The sequence below is a fragment of the Primulina huaijiensis genome, unplaced genomic scaffold (genome assembly GCF_012295235.1).
Source record: "Primulina huaijiensis isolate GDHJ02 unplaced genomic scaffold, ASM1229523v2 scaffold11459, whole genome shotgun sequence".
NCBI classification, from domain to species: domain Eukaryota; kingdom Viridiplantae; phylum Streptophyta; class Magnoliopsida; order Lamiales; family Gesneriaceae; genus Primulina; species Primulina huaijiensis.
Genome location: NW_027342351.1, coordinates 365082 through 384132, shown reverse-complemented (window position 1 = coordinate 384132; position 19051 = coordinate 365082). Strand labels below are relative to the sequence as shown.

At 35.1% G+C, this 19051-nt stretch overlaps 2 protein-coding genes and 2 pseudogenes across 3 annotated transcripts; 1 reads left to right on the top strand and 3 right to left on the bottom strand.

The window, feature by feature from the left end:
• Positions 1-18: 18 nt before the first annotated feature.
• LOC140965661 (diacylglycerol kinase 1-like) lies at positions 19-7124 on the bottom strand. The gene is made up of 8 exons (XM_073425805.1): positions 6969-7124; positions 4063-5638; positions 2950-3316; positions 2109-2185; positions 1088-1207; positions 718-882; positions 274-411; positions 19-181 (listed from the first exon to the last, which is right to left on the bottom strand). The coding sequence occupies exons 2-8, from the start codon at positions 5269-5271 to the stop codon at positions 170-172; spliced, it is 2088 nt and encodes a 695-aa protein (XP_073281906.1). The 5' UTR covers positions 5272-5638; positions 6969-7124; the 3' UTR covers positions 19-169.
• A 5305-nt stretch (positions 7125-12429) lies between these two features.
• On the top strand, positions 12430-15081 carry LOC140965627 (PLASMODESMATA CALLOSE-BINDING PROTEIN 2-like). Of its 2 annotated transcripts, XR_012173122.1 has the most exons (5): positions 12430-12653; positions 12989-13228; positions 13514-13547; positions 14561-14830; positions 14862-15081. XR_012173122.1 is itself a non-coding variant. In XM_073425746.1 (4 exons), exons 1-4 carry the CDS (start codon positions 12602-12604, stop codon positions 14769-14771), a joined length of 537 nt encoding a protein of 178 aa, XP_073281847.1. In that variant the 5' UTR covers positions 12430-12601; the 3' UTR covers positions 14772-15081. The 2 variants fall into 2 exon arrangements, 1 of the variants encoding a protein (XP_073281847.1); XM_073425746.1 differs by having other exon boundaries at positions 14561-15081.
• Positions 15082-15975: 894 nt separating this feature from the next.
• Positions 15976-17201, bottom strand: LOC140965643 (zinc finger BED domain-containing protein DAYSLEEPER-like; annotated as a pseudogene).
• Positions 17202-17449: 248 nt separating this feature from the next.
• On the bottom strand, positions 17450-18737 carry LOC140965642 (zinc finger BED domain-containing protein RICESLEEPER 1-like; annotated as a pseudogene).
• Between the last annotated feature and the right edge of the window lie 314 nt (positions 18738-19051).

The window sequence follows — 19051 nt, the reverse complement described above, 5'->3', positions numbered from 1 at the left end:
AGCAATAATTGCAGCCGCATGACCGAGTGGTTCCTCTGCAGCTCTCTTGAGCATGAAGGCCTGGGAGAAAATAAAAAACGCAAGACCCAACTTTATAGGTCAACGAGGGTGCAATAGTGGCTTGCCTCGTGCTTATTCAATATCTAAGGTTTCAGCATTCAGGAGGGTATCAGGTTGCAATCTGAGGCAATAATAAGATTCATTCATTTAATCTCTATTCATCTTACTATAAAAGTTGTTTGTGTCGAGGGGGTGATGGAGAAATCAGGATACCTGTCCATGATGCGTGACACTTAGTGTACAAGGTTGTTGGAACCATGGTTCTCCATCTACTTGAACGGGGAAACCAGCAAAAAGCTGAATCTTAATCGACTGCCCCTGTGCAAGCCTGCGAGCTCTGGACAGCCCAACCTGTTGACACACGTAAAAATCGTATTAATCTGATAAAATATTCATGAGTGCGTGCATGTCACATTCAGATTCATGTAGAGCTCATTCAGTAAAATCCTCGAAAAAGGAATCATTTGCCTTGTTGTACTCTTTTGTAACACTGATCGTAATAAATTAGAACAGGGTGGGTGTGCTAAATGTTTCAACCGATGTTAGGCATTCTTGGGATCAGATTCTAAAATTCATCCGACCAAAGCATTGCATTGGAACAGAAAATTTCTCAAGTATAATAATTGCCTGGACTAATAAAGGTAAAGTCAAATATACCTGCAACGTTCCCAGATGCCATGTGCCCGAAATGCTTACAACCTCAAGCACTTTGTCATGCATAGACTGAGGATCAAAATTATCGTAGCTTTCCTCTTCATTCTGCCACAAGTCAACACCACCCATGTAGCTTCCAATATTAGCCACAAGGACACCCTCTGCATCCTAAAATGAATCAAACGAATATAACACATTCAATGAGCTCTTCGCACTCATGNAAAAAAAAAAAAAAAAAAAAAAAAAAAAAAAAAAAAAAAACAATCGACCTTGCAGTGGCAACAAATGACAAAATCGAGAATGAACTTTGAAGGGAAAAATGGTTCAGTGAGATAATAGAACTCTTCGCTATAAATATGTTGATTGCACCTACCTCAGGAACCTCAACCTCAACACCATCAACCTCCACCCTTATTTGCCAAGGGAAGTCAGCAAATGTCCTATCCATGATACTCTTGGCACCCTCTCTTGCATAAAGAACTTTATTCATGAACTGCAACAATAATTGATTTATCAATATTTATCAGCTTCTTTGCAGAGATCAAGAGATTTTTCTCTTGTTCAAAGAAAAAAAAATTAAAAAATAAATAATAATAAAAATAATAGGAGTTTTCCCGGATATTTTAAGATCGGACCATTCAAATGTTTCAAAAGACATGGAAATAAAAGTACTTCACACTGCATGAACTGACCATATTTTAGTTAAAATACAAGAAGAGTGAGAGAAAATTCGCATACACAGCAACTTTTAGAAGAAAAAGAGAGTTTTACAGGAATTCTGAATTACATTATTTGATTCAAATAGTTGAACAGGATCATAAACTGAAACAATGTTATTTTTATGCACCACAGTACAACAAACAAAAAGGCGACTTCGTTCCCCTATGGAATAAATGAATTATTAGAAATAATTTAAATTAAGATCGAATCTAAAAAATAATTACATGAGGCATCAACGGGCACCAGTTGAGATGCATAATAGACATGTGATTGCCGTGACACACAGGTTACATTTTAGCAACTGAATAGACTCCACCTATGATTCTTTAACTGGATATTATCCATACCTTCTTGAAAACTAAAAAGCAACTGTTGCTTTTCAAAATGTTATAGCCCATAACAACCACAAGAACAAGAACAATAAAAAGACCCATCAACATAAAAATGAAGCCGATTGTTTGGTGTTATACAAGGATGCTGCATTTATGCATGACCATAAATAATCCTCATAAAGATAGAAGCACGAGAAAACAGTTTTAGATAATTTTAAAAAAAGATAGAAGCAAACTTTGCACACGATATATGCATGTGCATAAAAACTTCAGCAAAAACAAATGTCCAATTTTCAGATGGCGCCGGAATGCAGAAACACTTTCAGAGATCAGCTCAGTTACCTGGTTATAGAATTTATCTGGGTTCTCTTCCCTCAAATTGTGGATTTCTAGAGCAACCTTCGCATCGCATCCAACACCTACAACAAAAATTGCCATGATCAAATGATACTGCTCATCATCTAAAAAAATTTATTGAGCTTAGTACTATGTCCACTAAATGAATTATTGTTAATATTAAACCGATCAAGATTAATCTGTCAACAAAACCCCACTCATAGTGCATGCAGATGCCAAAAAGAACATGTCGCCGATATATTAAGAGATTAAAACGACGCCCTACAAATGTAAAAGTGAAAAAATAAAGCATGTTTCACCAAGTACCTTTTAACTTCAATCGAACTGTCTGATGAAACCTTGTCTTATACTCTTATCATAAAAATGAAGTAGCTTTATACTATTTATGAATTTCCAGATCCCTCATCAAAGGTATACATAGTTTTTTCCCTACAATAAACAGGACCAGAGGAGATGATAATCTTGTCCGTGCATGTGGCTTGTTCTTGCCAAAAGTGCTGAAGCAATACTTGTCCCATGTGCATTTTACACACTTATACCATTCTGAAATTTTCTAAGGTACTACCCTGTTCATTCTAAGCAAATTACATAAACACAAAAGAAGCCACAAAGTATTTTAGACTTTAAGAATAGTCAATGAATTGGTGGCATTAAAAACAAAGCCTTGGCCTTGCTCAGCAGTTAGAACAGGCAGAGAGCTAGTCAAAACAAACAGCATACATGCTACATGAAAGACACGTTAAATATGTCAAAAAACTGTTTGAGGGTCAGGGAGGAACACATATCCCTGTTCAAAAAGTGGCAAAAAATGAATATCTGAACCTACCAAGATAGTTATTCATAAACTTTGGGGATTGGAGTGCCTTTCCCTGCTGATTTGAGATCAATACCCTCCATCGATCAAGAATGGTAACTGCAGCATGTTCTATGTCATGCAAAAGAGTGAACAGGCCTCCTTGCCTCTCAACTGAACCCAGGCCAGCACCCCAAGAAAGTACTCGAGCCAAATCATTTCCCGTTCCAGCAGGAAGAATAGCTATTGGTGGAGGAGAAACAAAATTTTGTTTGTCTATGGCATTCAAAACCCAGCCAACAGTACCATCTCCTCCACAGACAAGGACACGGAAATGGGGCACCCTTCTAAACAAATAAAGACCAGCTTCTGGCCCCTGTGTTGAGCTTAATTCAAAAACCTAAGTTGAACCCATTTAAAAGACGGATCAGTTTAAACTAGAGAGTAGGTAGAGATAAATACAATTCACATTAATTCGATACCAGAATTTCTGTTGATCATACACCTCTATGCACATGAATAATGCATATAATTTTTTTCCTGGCGCACAAACCAAACATATGCAACATAATTATTCAAAGATTACACAAACACACATGAGCTTTATTAAGTTTCTGCTTTTGTGTAATTCTGTTTTAGGAAAAGTCAATGAATCTTGTATTACTGGCCAAAGGAAAAAAACAAATTAAAAAAAACCACGCTGCTTAACAAGATTTATAGTCAAATGCACAACTATAACCCCACATTTATCACCTGTGGAACAAGCGATGCTAAGATACCTCATTTCTAAAAACTGATGGATTCTGTTGTCAAGGTTTTAGTGTTTTACAAAGCAAGACACATCACAAAATAAACCTACATTCCACTAAACAAGGATTTGATGTTTATTAGCAATCATAAAAGAAAAAATAAGATTTAATACATGTTTTTTATTTGTTATCGTCAAGAGTAAAATAGATACTAATTGAGATAAATAATATTTTACAGTTGTTATTCATATTCACATGCATTTGGTGCAAAAAAGAGATGCAAATTTACATTTAGACAGTGTATCCACAGGAACATACTGAGTCAACTAATATTACTGGCTCAAGACTATGTCAGCACTCAGCAGTTATCAGAAGCATTTAATATAGCAGTTCTTACCTGCACAGGATTTAAAATAATATTTAGCCTTTGCCTTAGAGCATCTCCTCGTCGAGCTCCACTCTTCTTATTTAAAAAAACTAGCAAGGGCCTGACATCTGGAGGTAAATCAATCAGTTCATATCTCTGACTCATTCCTAACTGAAGAGGTTCATCATTCTGATTAATTGATGAGCTTCTCTTAAAACTGGGAGTCTTATCCACCCTTTTTGCTTCTTCTTTTTGTTGCTGATCCGCTCCCTCTGCATTTGTACTGCCATTACAGTTTTCTTCAAGACCGTGAGAACCATTAACCTTTTGACTGGTCTCAGCAGTGCTTTCTGTGGATGAATGCTCATTCATATTACAATTATCACCTACAGCAGGAGAGATCTCATTTCTATGTTTATGCTTCTTGCTCTGACTTCTGATGGTAGCACGTACAGAAGATGCGATTTCATTGGCTCCATGCGTAATAGAACTGAGAAATCCGTGAGTACTGTGATTCAATTGCTTAACATACAGAGGTGATAGGATAAGTCTTCTGAAAGGACCAAGGTCGCAAAAATCACCAGTTTCATTAAACATACTACCATGGCAGTCAACATGCAATATACGTTGACACCACATGCAACACCAGATTGGGGATCCCCCAAGAAAAGAACCACTGCATGTCTCCTCACAGTAGCTACAAAAGGAAGACTCGTCAGGTTGATCTGTCACCTCGGTCCATCGCACTGCCCACTGATGCATCACATGGTCAAAACCAAGCATTGACACACATTTGCAGTCCTTGAGTACATTTGAGATGCAGCTCAAATGAGCAGCTGTACCACATGTGCCGCAACAATGAATGGAGCTATCTGAATCCACCATAGGGCTAAGAGCCTGAGATGGTGGCACAGACTTGAAGCATACGCAGCAGTTTAAACTTTTTCCTCGAGCCACAGATTCCGAACTCCACGTATGCGCAGCCAGTGGAACTTTGTTCTTGGCTTTTGGGTTTTTCTTTGATCTTGCTATGGCCTTCATCCAACTTATATTAATATTTCTTCTCCATTGAAAAGCCGCAAAAAAGATAGTCAATATTCCGATCAAACCGGCAACGAAGCATGATAAAATAAATAGATGAGATTCTGGCATTTCAGCTGAGTTTTTGCTAATCCAACTCGGACGAAGAGTGTCAGAATCCCTGTACTCATCCATTTCTTTAAATCTACGTTTCCACATTCCATTCACAAGTAAATGATAAAAAACTCATCTATAAGGCAATGCTAGAATCTTATGCAAGGTTAAGAAAACGAGCACTGTAGTCCTACATCTCAATATTAACCATATGCCTACCACCTGCTGGAAACTGCAACATGTTATATCTCGTACATTGACATCAAATAAATTCCCCTGTACTCTTTGATACAGCCACTTAACGACATTACCAAGATACCCTCTCTGGAGATGAATAGAAAGACAATGTTTCGACGTTGATCACTCTTCGATCTTTGACGAACTCTAGCAAAATTCCTTACTGTGAGGACACGAATGTGCAAACACCTTTAAATTAGAGCACGTGTTACCAGGAAAATGCATAAATGCAATCCTACAGGAAATAAAAAAAAATAAAAACTTGTGGCACGAATTGAAATAGGAAAGTGTCTACCATCAGAACTACCACAGTTAGATAATCAACAATAAGCACACATGGCCTCTAAGCCACATAAAAAATTCAAAGTCTTTAAAATATATCACCAACAATTATGCCCATGTTTAGACTTTAGCACTTAACATTTATTTGCCACAAGTATCAATAGTAATAAATGTGAAACAGGATCTGACTGTTTCATTCACCTGTGTAAGTAGTATGACAGTTTAAAATCCAATGTATGAATCCCACTCATACCCAATGTTGCAAGAATGAGATAATGAAGAACCATAGTTCTCTAGAACAAAACCTTGTTACAGCAATAACTATCACAGGCTTCCATACGTCACGGAGAACATAAGACAGTATCTCCACGAATTAGATTGTACTTCTGCGAAGCAATGTACCAACAGTTGACATAGTCATCCTCAAAAATGGTTATTTATCAAGTACAAAATATAATCAGGAACTTTCTTTCAGAAAACAAAATTAGAGAGACTTTATTACGACACCAACAATTAGAGTCGATTCATGATTTAACAAAGATTGAACCACTTTATACTAGTAGTGTCACTCTGTACTGACAGAGTAAGAGATTCCAAAACAACAATGGCACAGGGAAAGTGGAATGTAAAAAACTTGAACAACAGATGAGCAGCATGAATATGATTAACATCTTTAATTCTCTCTTTTTTTTCCTTTTATCCTTTTGGGGTGAATCCTTACAAAACCAAAGAACAGGATGGTCACAGAAAATGGCTCAGAGTTGCTAAAGAAACATTAGGCTGAAACACAAGTCGCAAACTTACTAACTCTCGATAATGCAATTATCTTCATAATAAGCAAGTTTAGAAATCCTATAAATCCTGGTTTCGGCCAAGTAAAAATAATTCTCAAGTCTCTCACATAATTGCATGGCCCCCAAGAAAAATGGTATCACACAAATTTTAGCACAGCACACCAATTATGATAATTCAACTTTCAGTAAATAAAGAATCTTATAAATCCCACTTACAAGAATTTTAAACTGCTGTGAACCTCACAACCCGAAGCAAAGTAAATCAAAACAACCACCAAGGCAAGGGAAATCACAACGCAGTTTGCCAGCGGACGACAGACAGGCACGGAGATCAGTTCAAGCACATAATAGAAACCAAAAAAAAGGGAAAATTCCTGACATCATAGACACAAGGATAGCATCAAAACAACGGAACTCGGACAAAAAACAATTGTTAGTAATAGAAGAAACAAAAAGGTGCGAAAATGAACAGCCAAACTTGCACTTTACCGCGAGATCAAATTCGCCGCAGTTTAAACATACCCTAGGAACAGGAGAAAAACTGCGAGATTCCTCCCAATAATCAATCAAACTAGAAAGTGAGCAATATCACCTCGGATTAAAGGTGTGATAATTTGTATCCTGTTTCCTGCTATTTGTTTATTTTATTTATTTATTATTATTTTGGAGACTCCGTGACATGTCCGGAGAAAAAGAGACACTCGAATATTTTTTGATTGACACGTGTCGAAATATAAAGGCCTTAAGTGGGGGCTTTCCAGGGCTCGTGGGCTTTTCTTGTAAAAGAAGCAGGTTTGTTTATTTTAAAGAATATTGTAAATAAAATATTAAAATTATATCGCGCAAATTAAGGCAATCCTCACTTTAGGTGGCGGAGTTAATAATAAAATTCATAAAAATATAAAAATTACATTATTATTATTAAGAAATAAATTAAGAAAGAAAAAGAAGAAGACAAAGATAAAAGATATCAAGTATATTAGCGCTAATAAAAATTAGAAAAATAAACATTCCCATATATCTTCATTTGTGGGACAAATAATCTCTCATTTATTTTTATTGGACAAGGGGCACAAACAAGAACTCCATTGAACATTCATATACATCATGGTTCCCAAATTGAATGTTTGCTTCTACGTTTACTAATTTAAGTGAAGTCACTTGGGAAAACTCTGAAAAATGTGAACTTGGGAAACTGCCTGCTCTGAAGATTCTTGAACTTGTTAGATTGGATTCCGTTAGAAGATCGGGTGCTGAATGGTGTGTCGATGGCAAGAGTCCATTTGTTGCATTGACAGAGTTGGAAATGCTTAACTTGGAGGAATGGATCGGTTGATATCTCTCGACGTCTCTAATATTAATGTTCGTGACGCATGTAACAACTCTCAATATTTACTTATACAAACATTGAAGAATTAACTATCCATCTGAATTGATTGATCACGCATATCTATTTCCTTTGAGTAACATTATTTGTTTACCACGTCACATATAATAAAAATATTTTATTTTATATGAAAAACAAATAAAATCGATTTGATTTATATTACAGAAAGAAAATAGTTTATCTTGAGAAATTAAGCCTTGTAGATATATTAATGAGGCCTTAAATTTTAAAATACATTAAGTTTCCTAAATATACACGATTAGAAGGGAACCATCCTCGTGATACACTTCTATTTTCTCAAATAAAACCAAATCTAATTAAATATAAAAAAAAATAATAATAAAACGGTGGTAGCAACGAAACACACAGGGCAATCTCTGACCCAATGTCTCTTTGGGCTAGAACAGAGGCCCAACTCATATATATATAGCAACGAAACAAACAGAGCAATCTCTGACCCAATGTCTCTTTGGGCTAGAACAGAGGCCGAACCCATGCGGCTTGTCTCAAGCCCATGATAGTTTGATTGTTCTTTGTAACATCTATTAACCCTCGAACTGTTAATTATATTTTATTAATCATAATTGTACAATTTTCAAAAACTTCTATTACTCTAAATACAATGTTGTCTTCAAAACGCGGAAATGTAGGCCATGCCATGGAGTAGTTGGCTGTAATTTAACGTATATATCCGAGGAAAGAAATATTATAAATGGTTGGTTCTATTTAATGGGGGAAGATGATCCTTTTGTCCCAATGAAATCATAAATTTAATGGACTTTTATACTGTTTTATGATTCTGTTTCGAAGCAAAATAGGTATAAAGAAAGAAAATTCGTCAATTTAAGAATAAGATGTTTACATTCTTAAAGATAAGGATTAGAGCTTAGCTCATCACGCAAACGAGCCTTCCTAAAACACAAGAAACTAAAGAAATAAAGTGACGACAAATCTTTCCAATATCACATCAACAATTGAATCAAAATAGTCGAAAATTAAAAGTTAGTATACCAAAACAAAACTTTTAAAACTTAATGGAGCAAAAATGATATTGAACATTTTAGTTGACTGAAACAATCATTTTCCCTGTCTTAATATCGTATCTATAATTTTTGGAAATTTTAAGCTATTTTTCCACGAGACAGCTGATACAATTGATACTGCATACGTCCCTGTCATGACAAGGTTAGTTTGACAAAAAAAATAAAATTGGAAGGAAAAAAAAAACAAACATGACATATTAAAAGTGTACTTTATGACATAGATTATCAAAATTGCAAATGAGTAATTATGCAATAGCCAAATTGCAATTTTCACATCAATGGTCTCTCAGAATCATTTCTTTAAAATTCACCCATTTTCTAGAAGTTTTGCGTCCGACTTGAAAAAACATAGAATTTAGACTATTCATTCTATGTAGAGAAATTTATGCTTTTTTAAGTTTTCGTAGGGATGCTACAATTTACCCAAATATTAAATTATGCTTACAAATATTTACTTATATTGAGTTTAATGATGTTAAAATTCATTGGTATATTTGTCATTCCCCGCGCCCAAGCATGCGCCAAACATTATCACTCAATGGGTTTTTTTTAGTAATTTTGTTTTTTTTTACGACAATGATTAATCCAAGTTGATATAAAAGAAGTCAACCAATTCAAACATATTTTTCTAACCAAATCGCAATATTAGTGTGAATATTAATCAATATTTGTGCAACTCCAATAATTTACGTGTAACAAGCTGTTGGATTACAATTTTTTTCCTCTAGCAAATTTTAGAGTCAACAGCTTTTCATTATCTTTAAATTGCCAGCCTATAAATATTAGTGCTGGTTTCTTTGATAATTTGCCACAATCACAGCTTAATACAACATACTTGTTTATAGCAAAGAGATGGCTTCCCAGGGTTCTGATTCCAAGAATGAGATTCGCCAAGCTACGCTGAGTTTCCCTAGCTTGTGGGGTGATCTTTTCATGTCTGATAATAAAGAGTACTCTGAGGTAATATTGTATATATGTGATCTTTGTCAGAACCTTTCTGCTTTTCCTTAATTTTCTGTTGATTTACCTACCTCGCGTCTGTCTGTTATTTTTGTAATAAACTATGGGGTTTAACACTTCATTGTTGGGTTGGGGAACCATATATGAATACGTACTCATATTGGGAATGTATTTCATAGGTACAAGTGAAGTATGATGAATCTGTTGCTGCGTTAAGGGAAGAAGTAAGGAAAATGGTGATGGCTAAAGAAAGCAAAACCACAGATAAAATAGTATTAATCGACAATATCGAGCGTTTGGGATTATCCTATCACTTCGAGAAGGAGAATATTGAGGAACAACTGGAGCAGATTTTTCAAGAATCTTCTGGTTCAAATTTTAAAGCAATGGAGAACTATGACTTATTCGATACTGCGCTGTTGTTTCGGTTGTTTAGGCAACATGGACACAACATTCCTTGTCGTAGGCTCTTTAATTATAATCTGATATCGATTTTGTTAATTCGTATATATTAGTCATCAAGCCATGTGATTTTATAGTAAAAATATTTGCATTATATATAGAAACTGTTTTTGACAAAAGACAATTTATTGCATAAATAATGATAACTGATCGAAGATTTACAACATATATTAAATAATCAACGGTTAATCTCACTTTTTAACAGGTGTTTTCGACAAGTTGAAGGACACGGACAAAAAATTGGTTTATTCCCAACTAGTGATGATCAATCCCAAAGTCATGTTTTAGTTCTGCTTTAGTTCTTATGTAATCCGTTTTTCGCATATTTCGCATTTTGTTGTATCATTGTAAAAACAATGTTTATTTATAAAAATAATTGATTTGATTGTATATTGTACTATGAATTTAATGTTTCAATGTTTAATTGTTAAACAATGTCAGATGTCATATACTTCGATATCGGGGTTTGATATAGGAGACCAGCATGACCCTAATTTCTGGTCTCCCATGCATAGTAGTATGTATCACAGATGCACTACTGCTGTATCTTAATCATTGTCTTGATCAACGTCGTTTGTCAAGGATATTTTTGAAAAATAAAAAACATGTATTAATTAAGAGTCAAGATTCTAGCATAATATAGATTTAAAACGCTTAATTATATATAGTATAAAAACGACAAGTTGTACGTATGTGTACTCATATTTAGCCTTGATCATCTTCACTTTGTAGCGTGAGAACAAGATTAATGGCGAAAATCTAACTGCAGTGGATTGCTATATGAAACAATATGGTGTGGCAAAAGAAGCAGCTCTGAATAAGCTCGTTGAACTTGCTGCAAATTCGTGGATGACTCTGAATAAAGAATATTGGTTCGAAACAGTTTCCGTTCCAAGGCATCCTCGATCGATCGGTGACCACTTATAACAAGGGCAAAGATGGTTTAACATTTCCAGAAAAAGCACTCAAGCCACACATCCTTGCTACATTTTTGGATCTCATAATCATATAATTTCTCGGTTCCGATGGACGCCGAGAAAATATTGAATGCATTATTTCGAATCATGAAATAATATTCATATGGATTCTTGTACGTCTTCCATGACTCATGGAGTCTATGTTCAAGAAATTATATATATTTTTAGTTTCTAATCAAGAGCTTTGTAAATGCTCGATCGTCATATATATGGTGGAGGACTACGTATAAATTTGCCAATTGGGTTAAGTAATTTGGTCAGATAATTTGCTACTTGGCTTTCAATAATTCATTGAGATAAAGTTTGGTAAAATTCAAAATCTAGGAAACAATGTACTTTGTGGCTTCAAGTCCAAAGCCTAAATTTCAATTCAAGATATGTTTTTAGGTATTATGCTGGAAAAGAATGTGGATGAAACGATACAAATTACAAGAAAATGGACAAAATAGAGAGCCAAATTGAAGTAATAAGATTGTTGCTGCTGTTATTATTATTATTAATCATATAATTTTTCTTAAATTTAAAATATACGTTTAATGATTACCATCAATTAATTATTTTCAAAATGTATGCATTTACCATGAATTTAGGTTCATTCTCTATCATTAATCATAACTTTATATCAGTCTTATCATAATTGTATTACAGATATGATGATATATGTGTCGGTATTAATTTTTTACGTGTGATGTGTTATATATAAATATTACATTTTAATACAGAAAATAATTTTATTAACGATAACTTTTTAAATGAAGTGTAATTCAATTAGAATAAAATTTTTTTTTTTTTATCAAAGTCTGTGAGTTCCTATTGATCGATATTTGATTTTAAGGACAAAAAACAGTTTATATATTTTAAAAATTAAAGATAATTGTTACTTTGTAAAATAACAGAGATAAAATTAAATATATATTAGATTTATATTGAGAATTTGGTGAAAAATTCTCAATCAAAACATTTCTTTGGGTTCATTCTCTACCCACAAAATTATGATACTATGTCATACAAATTATGGTACAATTCATATGAAAATGTGGTACGTTTTATGTGAAAATATGATATTAGACTGAACACAACAAAAAACACGGCCGGTATATACTTCAGTCGACTCTCGCCAACCGACACTAGTCACCAGTCTGGTTTCTCTCATAAATTTTTGCTGTCTCTCTACGCATTCACCAAATTCTCTTCTTGTTTTCCAACTTCAATCTTTTTCTCCTCAAACTGCGTTTCTTATCTTCTTCTACGCCGCGCCATTGTGTTGATATACCCCCGGCCCTTCAGTTATTCATGGCTGGTTTAGTGTTCATGGTGCTCTTCTTGGCCATGGCTGGCTATTCAAGTAAGATTTTTCACTTTCTTTATCACCTTCCATTTCTTGTAAATGGAGTTTTCTCAGCAAGATCTGTTACTTTCCTTCAATGTAACTTGTTCTTTCTATGTACGGGAAAGATACTCATGTTTTTCTCAAATATGGCAACTTCTTCTTCTTTTTTTTTATTTTATTTTTTCCCTTACTGAAGCTTGAGAAGTGGAACTAATTAAACCTCCCAAATCGTAGGACCAAGTTTCAAGATTTTCTCTTTCCTTTCCTTTCCTTCCCCCTTTAAAAAAAGAAAAGAAGAATAAAAACTTTATTTTATTTTTGAAAAGAAAACATGTTAATTTTCATTGTAGGCGCCACTTGGTGCATTTGCAGAGATGGGATTAGTGACGCAGTTCTGCAAAAGACTCTGGACTATGCATGTGGAGCTGGGGCGGATTGCGGCCCGACCCATCAAAATGGACCCTGTTTCAACCCTAACAATGTTAGGGCTCATTGCAGCTATGCAGTGAACAGTTACTTCCAAAGAAATCGACAAGCTCCGGGTGCATGTGACTTCACAGGCACTGCTATACTCATCAATTCTGACCCCAGTGAGTACTATTAACCCACTTGACACTAAAATCACTCATCATTTCCCACCGTTGTATATCATTATATATATTGTTTTACATGGAAAAGAATGTTCGAAATGCAATCTTGATAGGATAAATAAAGCTGAAAAGTAGAGAAATATATGTGATGGAAATATCATACATTGAAAATAAGAAAAGCCCATAAATTTTTTCGGGAAATGATGGCATTGGACAACTAGATCTGGCTTAAGATTTTCTTTTTTGTTTGTGTCGGTTATCTCTATTGTTTGGCTGGATTTACAGGTACAGCTGGCTGTACGTATCCTGCTACTGCAAGGTAATTACTTTTGAACATTTTGGAAATATGTATGTTATGAGGAGATTCTTACGTATAGTACAAAATCGATTAAATGTTATTACACCATACGGTTAAATGTGGTGTGGTGTCAATTTTGTGATTACGACACTTCATTCTGTATATTCTGTCTTGGTTTTCAAAACCCACTTTTTATAGCAGAAGATAGAAATACTCAAAATAACCGGTTTTAGTTAACTGATATATGAGTTGTCGGGAAAAACATTTATAGTGTAGATGAAAATTTGCATTTGTCCTTACATGAAATATCACCGAATCCTATATTTTTTTGTGGGAAATAAATTACTATAATTTTAATTGAAAAACAAAATCGTGGACCGGTTATATATTGCATGATGTATTCACAGATACCAAGACATTGTGGCCGATTTAGTAAAGGTCTAGGTATGAGTTGATGGTAGTTTTGACTCATTTGAGAATTGTGCTCCATTAAATGGTTGAAGGTTACCCACTTTATTTATTTATATTTTTTTATTTATATACCATTAACTCTGGAGTAGCTTGGTCAAAAAAGTTGTGGTGGTTAAATGTCCAGTGACCAATTGACATTATTGTAAATGGACATGCATTGATATTCGTGTGGGTTTTTCCCCCCAATCTAAACGGGTACAAAGAAAAACATGGGTTGGATAGATGATAGATCAACCATTTGGGTCCCATAATTGTGCTGGATTTTTATGAAGTTGTTGATTTATAGCTTGAATAGAAGATATGGGATGAACATGAATTCGATTGAATATCCTTCTTTTTCCTCAATAAGTTCTAGCATTGAAATAACTTGGTCGATTAGCGACTCGGAAATGATTCGCGAGCACATGGCCGGTCCATGCCACTGGGTGTAGCCAAGAGTGGAATGACATCTCATTTACTTATACATCAGTAGTGAATTATATCTGAATATGGATCTGTGTTTCACGTTCATGCACATGGTATGTGACTTATGTACGAGACCAATTATCTGTTCATTTGTGTAGTGCTACCTCGGTGACACCCGTGACCACGACGAATGGTGGCTCGCCTCTTGTAACAACCTCGCCCAATGGGGTATTAGGAGGGTCGAACAATGGATTGAGCCCTTCGGGATTCAACACTGATGTCAACGATGGCGGAAATACTCAACTTCGAAAAAGCATCACATCTTCCGTGATGCTTGCATTTTCAGGACTTGTTTTCTTGTGGGGTTGAAAAACGATGGGCATCAGTGGTTCATTTTCAAGATTTTCAAAAGTGATGATTTTGAATGTGTGATTTTATCCCAAGAAAAAAAAAACTTAGATTTGGAGGGAATCGAAGGACAAACTTTTGGTTTTTGTTCTTTTCTTCTCTCCATTAATGTATAAACATTATGGCTCTTGATTCCCTTGTGAATTGTGGCTGGCAGTGGGATCCATATTTGGGACCATATGCTTACTGCCCGACTTATTTTGTGATCATTTCTTACCATGTAAAATTTTTATGCTATCTTAGGATATATAATTATGCATATTGGTTCTTAGGGTGCAATTTTAAACAATTATGTGTTGTTGGAGCAAATACTAGTGTAGCACGTTATCTGCATAGTCAAATATTGGTTCATAGTCAATTTTTATCCTTTTTTTTTTTTATGATATAAGAACACGTAACTGTTATCTTTCAATGTACATCGGGTAAATCTTTGAATCTGTAAACTAAGTTAGTCGAGTAAATCACATTTGGCATGTTTGATATGACGAGCTCGTTTGAGAACGAGTTGATAGTGGAAATCAAACTCATAATCATATATCAAACACTCAACTATTTCACCAACTCGAACATTTTTTAGAACAAACAATTTTATATTGTGAATTATCATCGTGGTTGTCTCAGTAGAGATCCTCGCAATTTATGATAATTCTATGATGATTTTATGGAGTGGTCACCGACGTTAATGTAAGGCACGTGATAACTATTTTTTTCGGGTTTGCGATTACATTTCTCATAGTCCATGAACACTTATTCACATAGCTCTCCATTACTGGCATTAGAGTTCATGTCTCCCCAAGTCACGGATCCAAGACATTCAGGCTAATTACTTATATTAAAAAGATATGATACCAATTGACTAGTTGTGGTTGTTTGTTAATTAAATGTAGTCAGGTGCACGGTCCCTCACAATTCATTATTGCATTAGACGACGTCAGAGCAATTATATATTTCGTAATCAATACTTAATATGATTTGCGTATTTACACTGGTGCAATTATTATCTAAACTTAATAATATTTGTTATTTTCTAATTAATAGTTTTTTCATAATTTTTGTATTATGAGTGATATACAAAAATTTATAAATATAGATAGATACACTTGATTTTCATCAGCATTTTTCGTTCTGTACACAAATAGTGCCCGTTCCATTGTCTATGAACCGATTCATGTCAAGATAATGGTGATACCCCCACCGGATTTTGGCCCATCACATTCCATTTTGTACATAAAACTTTGAAGAACACGGAGCTATGGAGAAGAGGTAGCCATTCCCACTCCACTATATCCATTTTATGAGCGGTCCGTCGAATCATGATCTAGCAAAGCTTGTGTATCACGGTGGGGTATAGAGAACTTCTGCTGATAAATTTCGTCGCCCCTACTACAAAATGTCTTCAGGAGGCAAGGCGGTTGATTGCACTGCCAAGAAATCTCAAGCCATTAAAGATAACCTTGGATATCTTGGACTATTCAACTTCCACCAATCGAGTACATCTGTTTGTATTGGAGCAGGTTGCTAGGATAAATACTGGGTAAGCTCATTTGTAGCCCTTCATTTCTTACGAGCAATTTCCTCAGCAAAAGAAACGCTCCCATCGATTTCCAGCTGTTGTGTATTTTATGGATTTGGAATCGACGGAAAATATCGACTGGAATATTTTCTAATGAAATGATTTCTTGTCTCCTCCATATAGCTTTTTGAGTTGAGGCTTTCGGGAACGAGCTCAAGTTTTATCCGTGGATCAAGAACTGCGGTCATGTATATGAATACATTGCTGGTCACTGTCATTTTGTGCTTCGATGCACATTTCTTCAGCAGCCGCTCTTAAGCGAATCAGGCAGGGCTTTGCCTGCAGTCTTTGCATAATGCGACCGTCTCAGAAATATTCTGTGTGAAGAAGAGAACCAGTCCAATGGTCAGTTCTTTATTTGTGCATATATTATTAATGGTCTTATAAAAGGGTTCTAGATATTTATGCATAATTTTAACCACATTTGTCTAGGCCGAATTCAGCAGCAACCTACAACCCAGTTGCTCCAAATACTTCCTGATAACAGTTTCCACTGATTTAACAGCCTGAAAAAAAAAAGTCCCTTAATGAAAATTAGTCCTCAAAGGATATTCTTCAGCTCTCTATTCATCAAGAAATTTTGTATTTCAGAAGAACCGGTTCTCTTAGGACTATAAATTCAACATTGTTCAGCAAAACTGATTAAAGTTCTTGAAATTTTAAGTTTATGAATACGGGTAATATTATCCAAAGCGCTACATCATCCAGCTCTACTCACTTGCTAAAAAGGAGCCAACCAGATGAATTTAGTACTTGAGCTTATACGCATTACAAATCTTAATAACAATTAGACAGGCAAGAATAAGAATGGAGGCCATTTTTGCAAGTTTTTGTGACCCCAGATTAGTACCTCAACTCTGGCATAGTTAGTAGCACTAGTACCTCACAAAAGAACAGTTCGCGGTAGCTTCTCGCCAGATCCCTCTAAAAGTCAGAATAACTATATAATTAAACAGTTATCTGACCATAAAATTAAGACTAAACAGTAAGGAACAAATGAAATTGAGAGGACAACATCACTGAACTACAATAATAAGGAACAAAGAAAGTGAGGAGGACATCATTGAACTAAACAAATTTCTTTTGTAGTTCTCTTGCTTATTCTAAGGTTATCAATCTAAAGGTGCCACTGAATTCAGTTTCCATTGATTAAGAAGACACAGTATATACCTTGAATGCAATATCAAGCATCTGGTAACTCCCACTTCACCTAGCCGAGGCATCAAGAGGAAACTTCCAGTTCCCTTCTTGGTATGCCATAGTAAATTGCACAAAATCATCAGAGATTTCCTTTGATGAATTCAGTTCAGCACAAACTCCCTAATCTTCAAAATTACAGATTTCGTAGTGCTTATTCCATCATTTATTATTGAATTCAGAGTATGAGCAGCACAAGGGATATAGCAAAAGTGAGCCACTTTCTGACTGTCCATATCATCTTTTAATGTATGGCATGCTTACAAAGCACTAGGACTATTATCGTGGGTACAAGAGAGAATTTTAGACTCTATATTGTAAAGCTTCAGAACTTTGAATAGAACATAATAAATTTCAGGCCCCCCACAGGACTTGGAATGTGATAAATATCAAGGAGAACTTTCTTGAAGAACCAGTTTTCATAAATCCATTGGCATGTAATGCCCATGTACAGTTGTTCGTAGGAAGTCCAGAAATCAAGAGAGACAGAAACCGTTGGAGGAACCTGTTCCACCATTAACCTCACCTCTTCTTGCATGCTCCTGAAAATTTTAAAGAGAACTTTTTGGAATTTTCCGCTGGCCAAAATTCAGCAGATGGATTAAGAAATTTAAATGCATTTGTGAGGCACTTCTCTGATGAAGTAGTCGTGGGAAGGGATGCTGAAATGAGACACTTAATGAGCAACCAGTTCAAAAGATCCAGCTCCACTGAAGGTAACTTAACATGAGTAGGAGGCTTCTTAGCAACTGTCACAAGCTGCGTTTTAGGACTGTTGGCAAAATCCCCTATTGATGTCGATTGCGAAGATGCCTACCCAGACTTCCTTCATCACACAGAGTCAGGTTGTCATTATTAAGTCACAATTTCCAGTTAAATGCGAAATTATTGCAACGGTAGCAAACCAAGGTGATGTGCTGGTTGGATTCCCAGGAACAATAAAAATCCAATCATAACTTGGAAATTAATTTGAGTTAAAATCTCAACATATACTCGAACTCTAGGTGATAACACACTATTCACATTGATCCTATGGCAGATGTATTCAAAATCCCTATGCTCAGATGACAGCTGATATTTGGTTTAGCTATTAAAACATAGTTTTCAATGAACTGAAAAGGGATAACATCACCCTCTCCAATAAACAGTTTATACATTACTCATTCCAATTTAAAATTTATATGTACAAGTCCCACCTGGTTTATATGTCTCTAAGTCTATTTCAAACACAGTGTACTGCCCAAGTAGAGCGCAGGACAGCCAATCAAAATGAAATGTTTTAATATAAGCTAGTGAATATACAACTCTGATTCTGTGTAAATCAAATATTGAATGAAACAATGAAATGTCATAAACTAATATCTTTTTTGCGACAATGAGGTGAAAGATTGTCTAAAAATTTTTGCGACAATGAGGTGAAAGATTTATTTAAGCCTTATAAATTTACATACATATATATTTATTTGTGTAC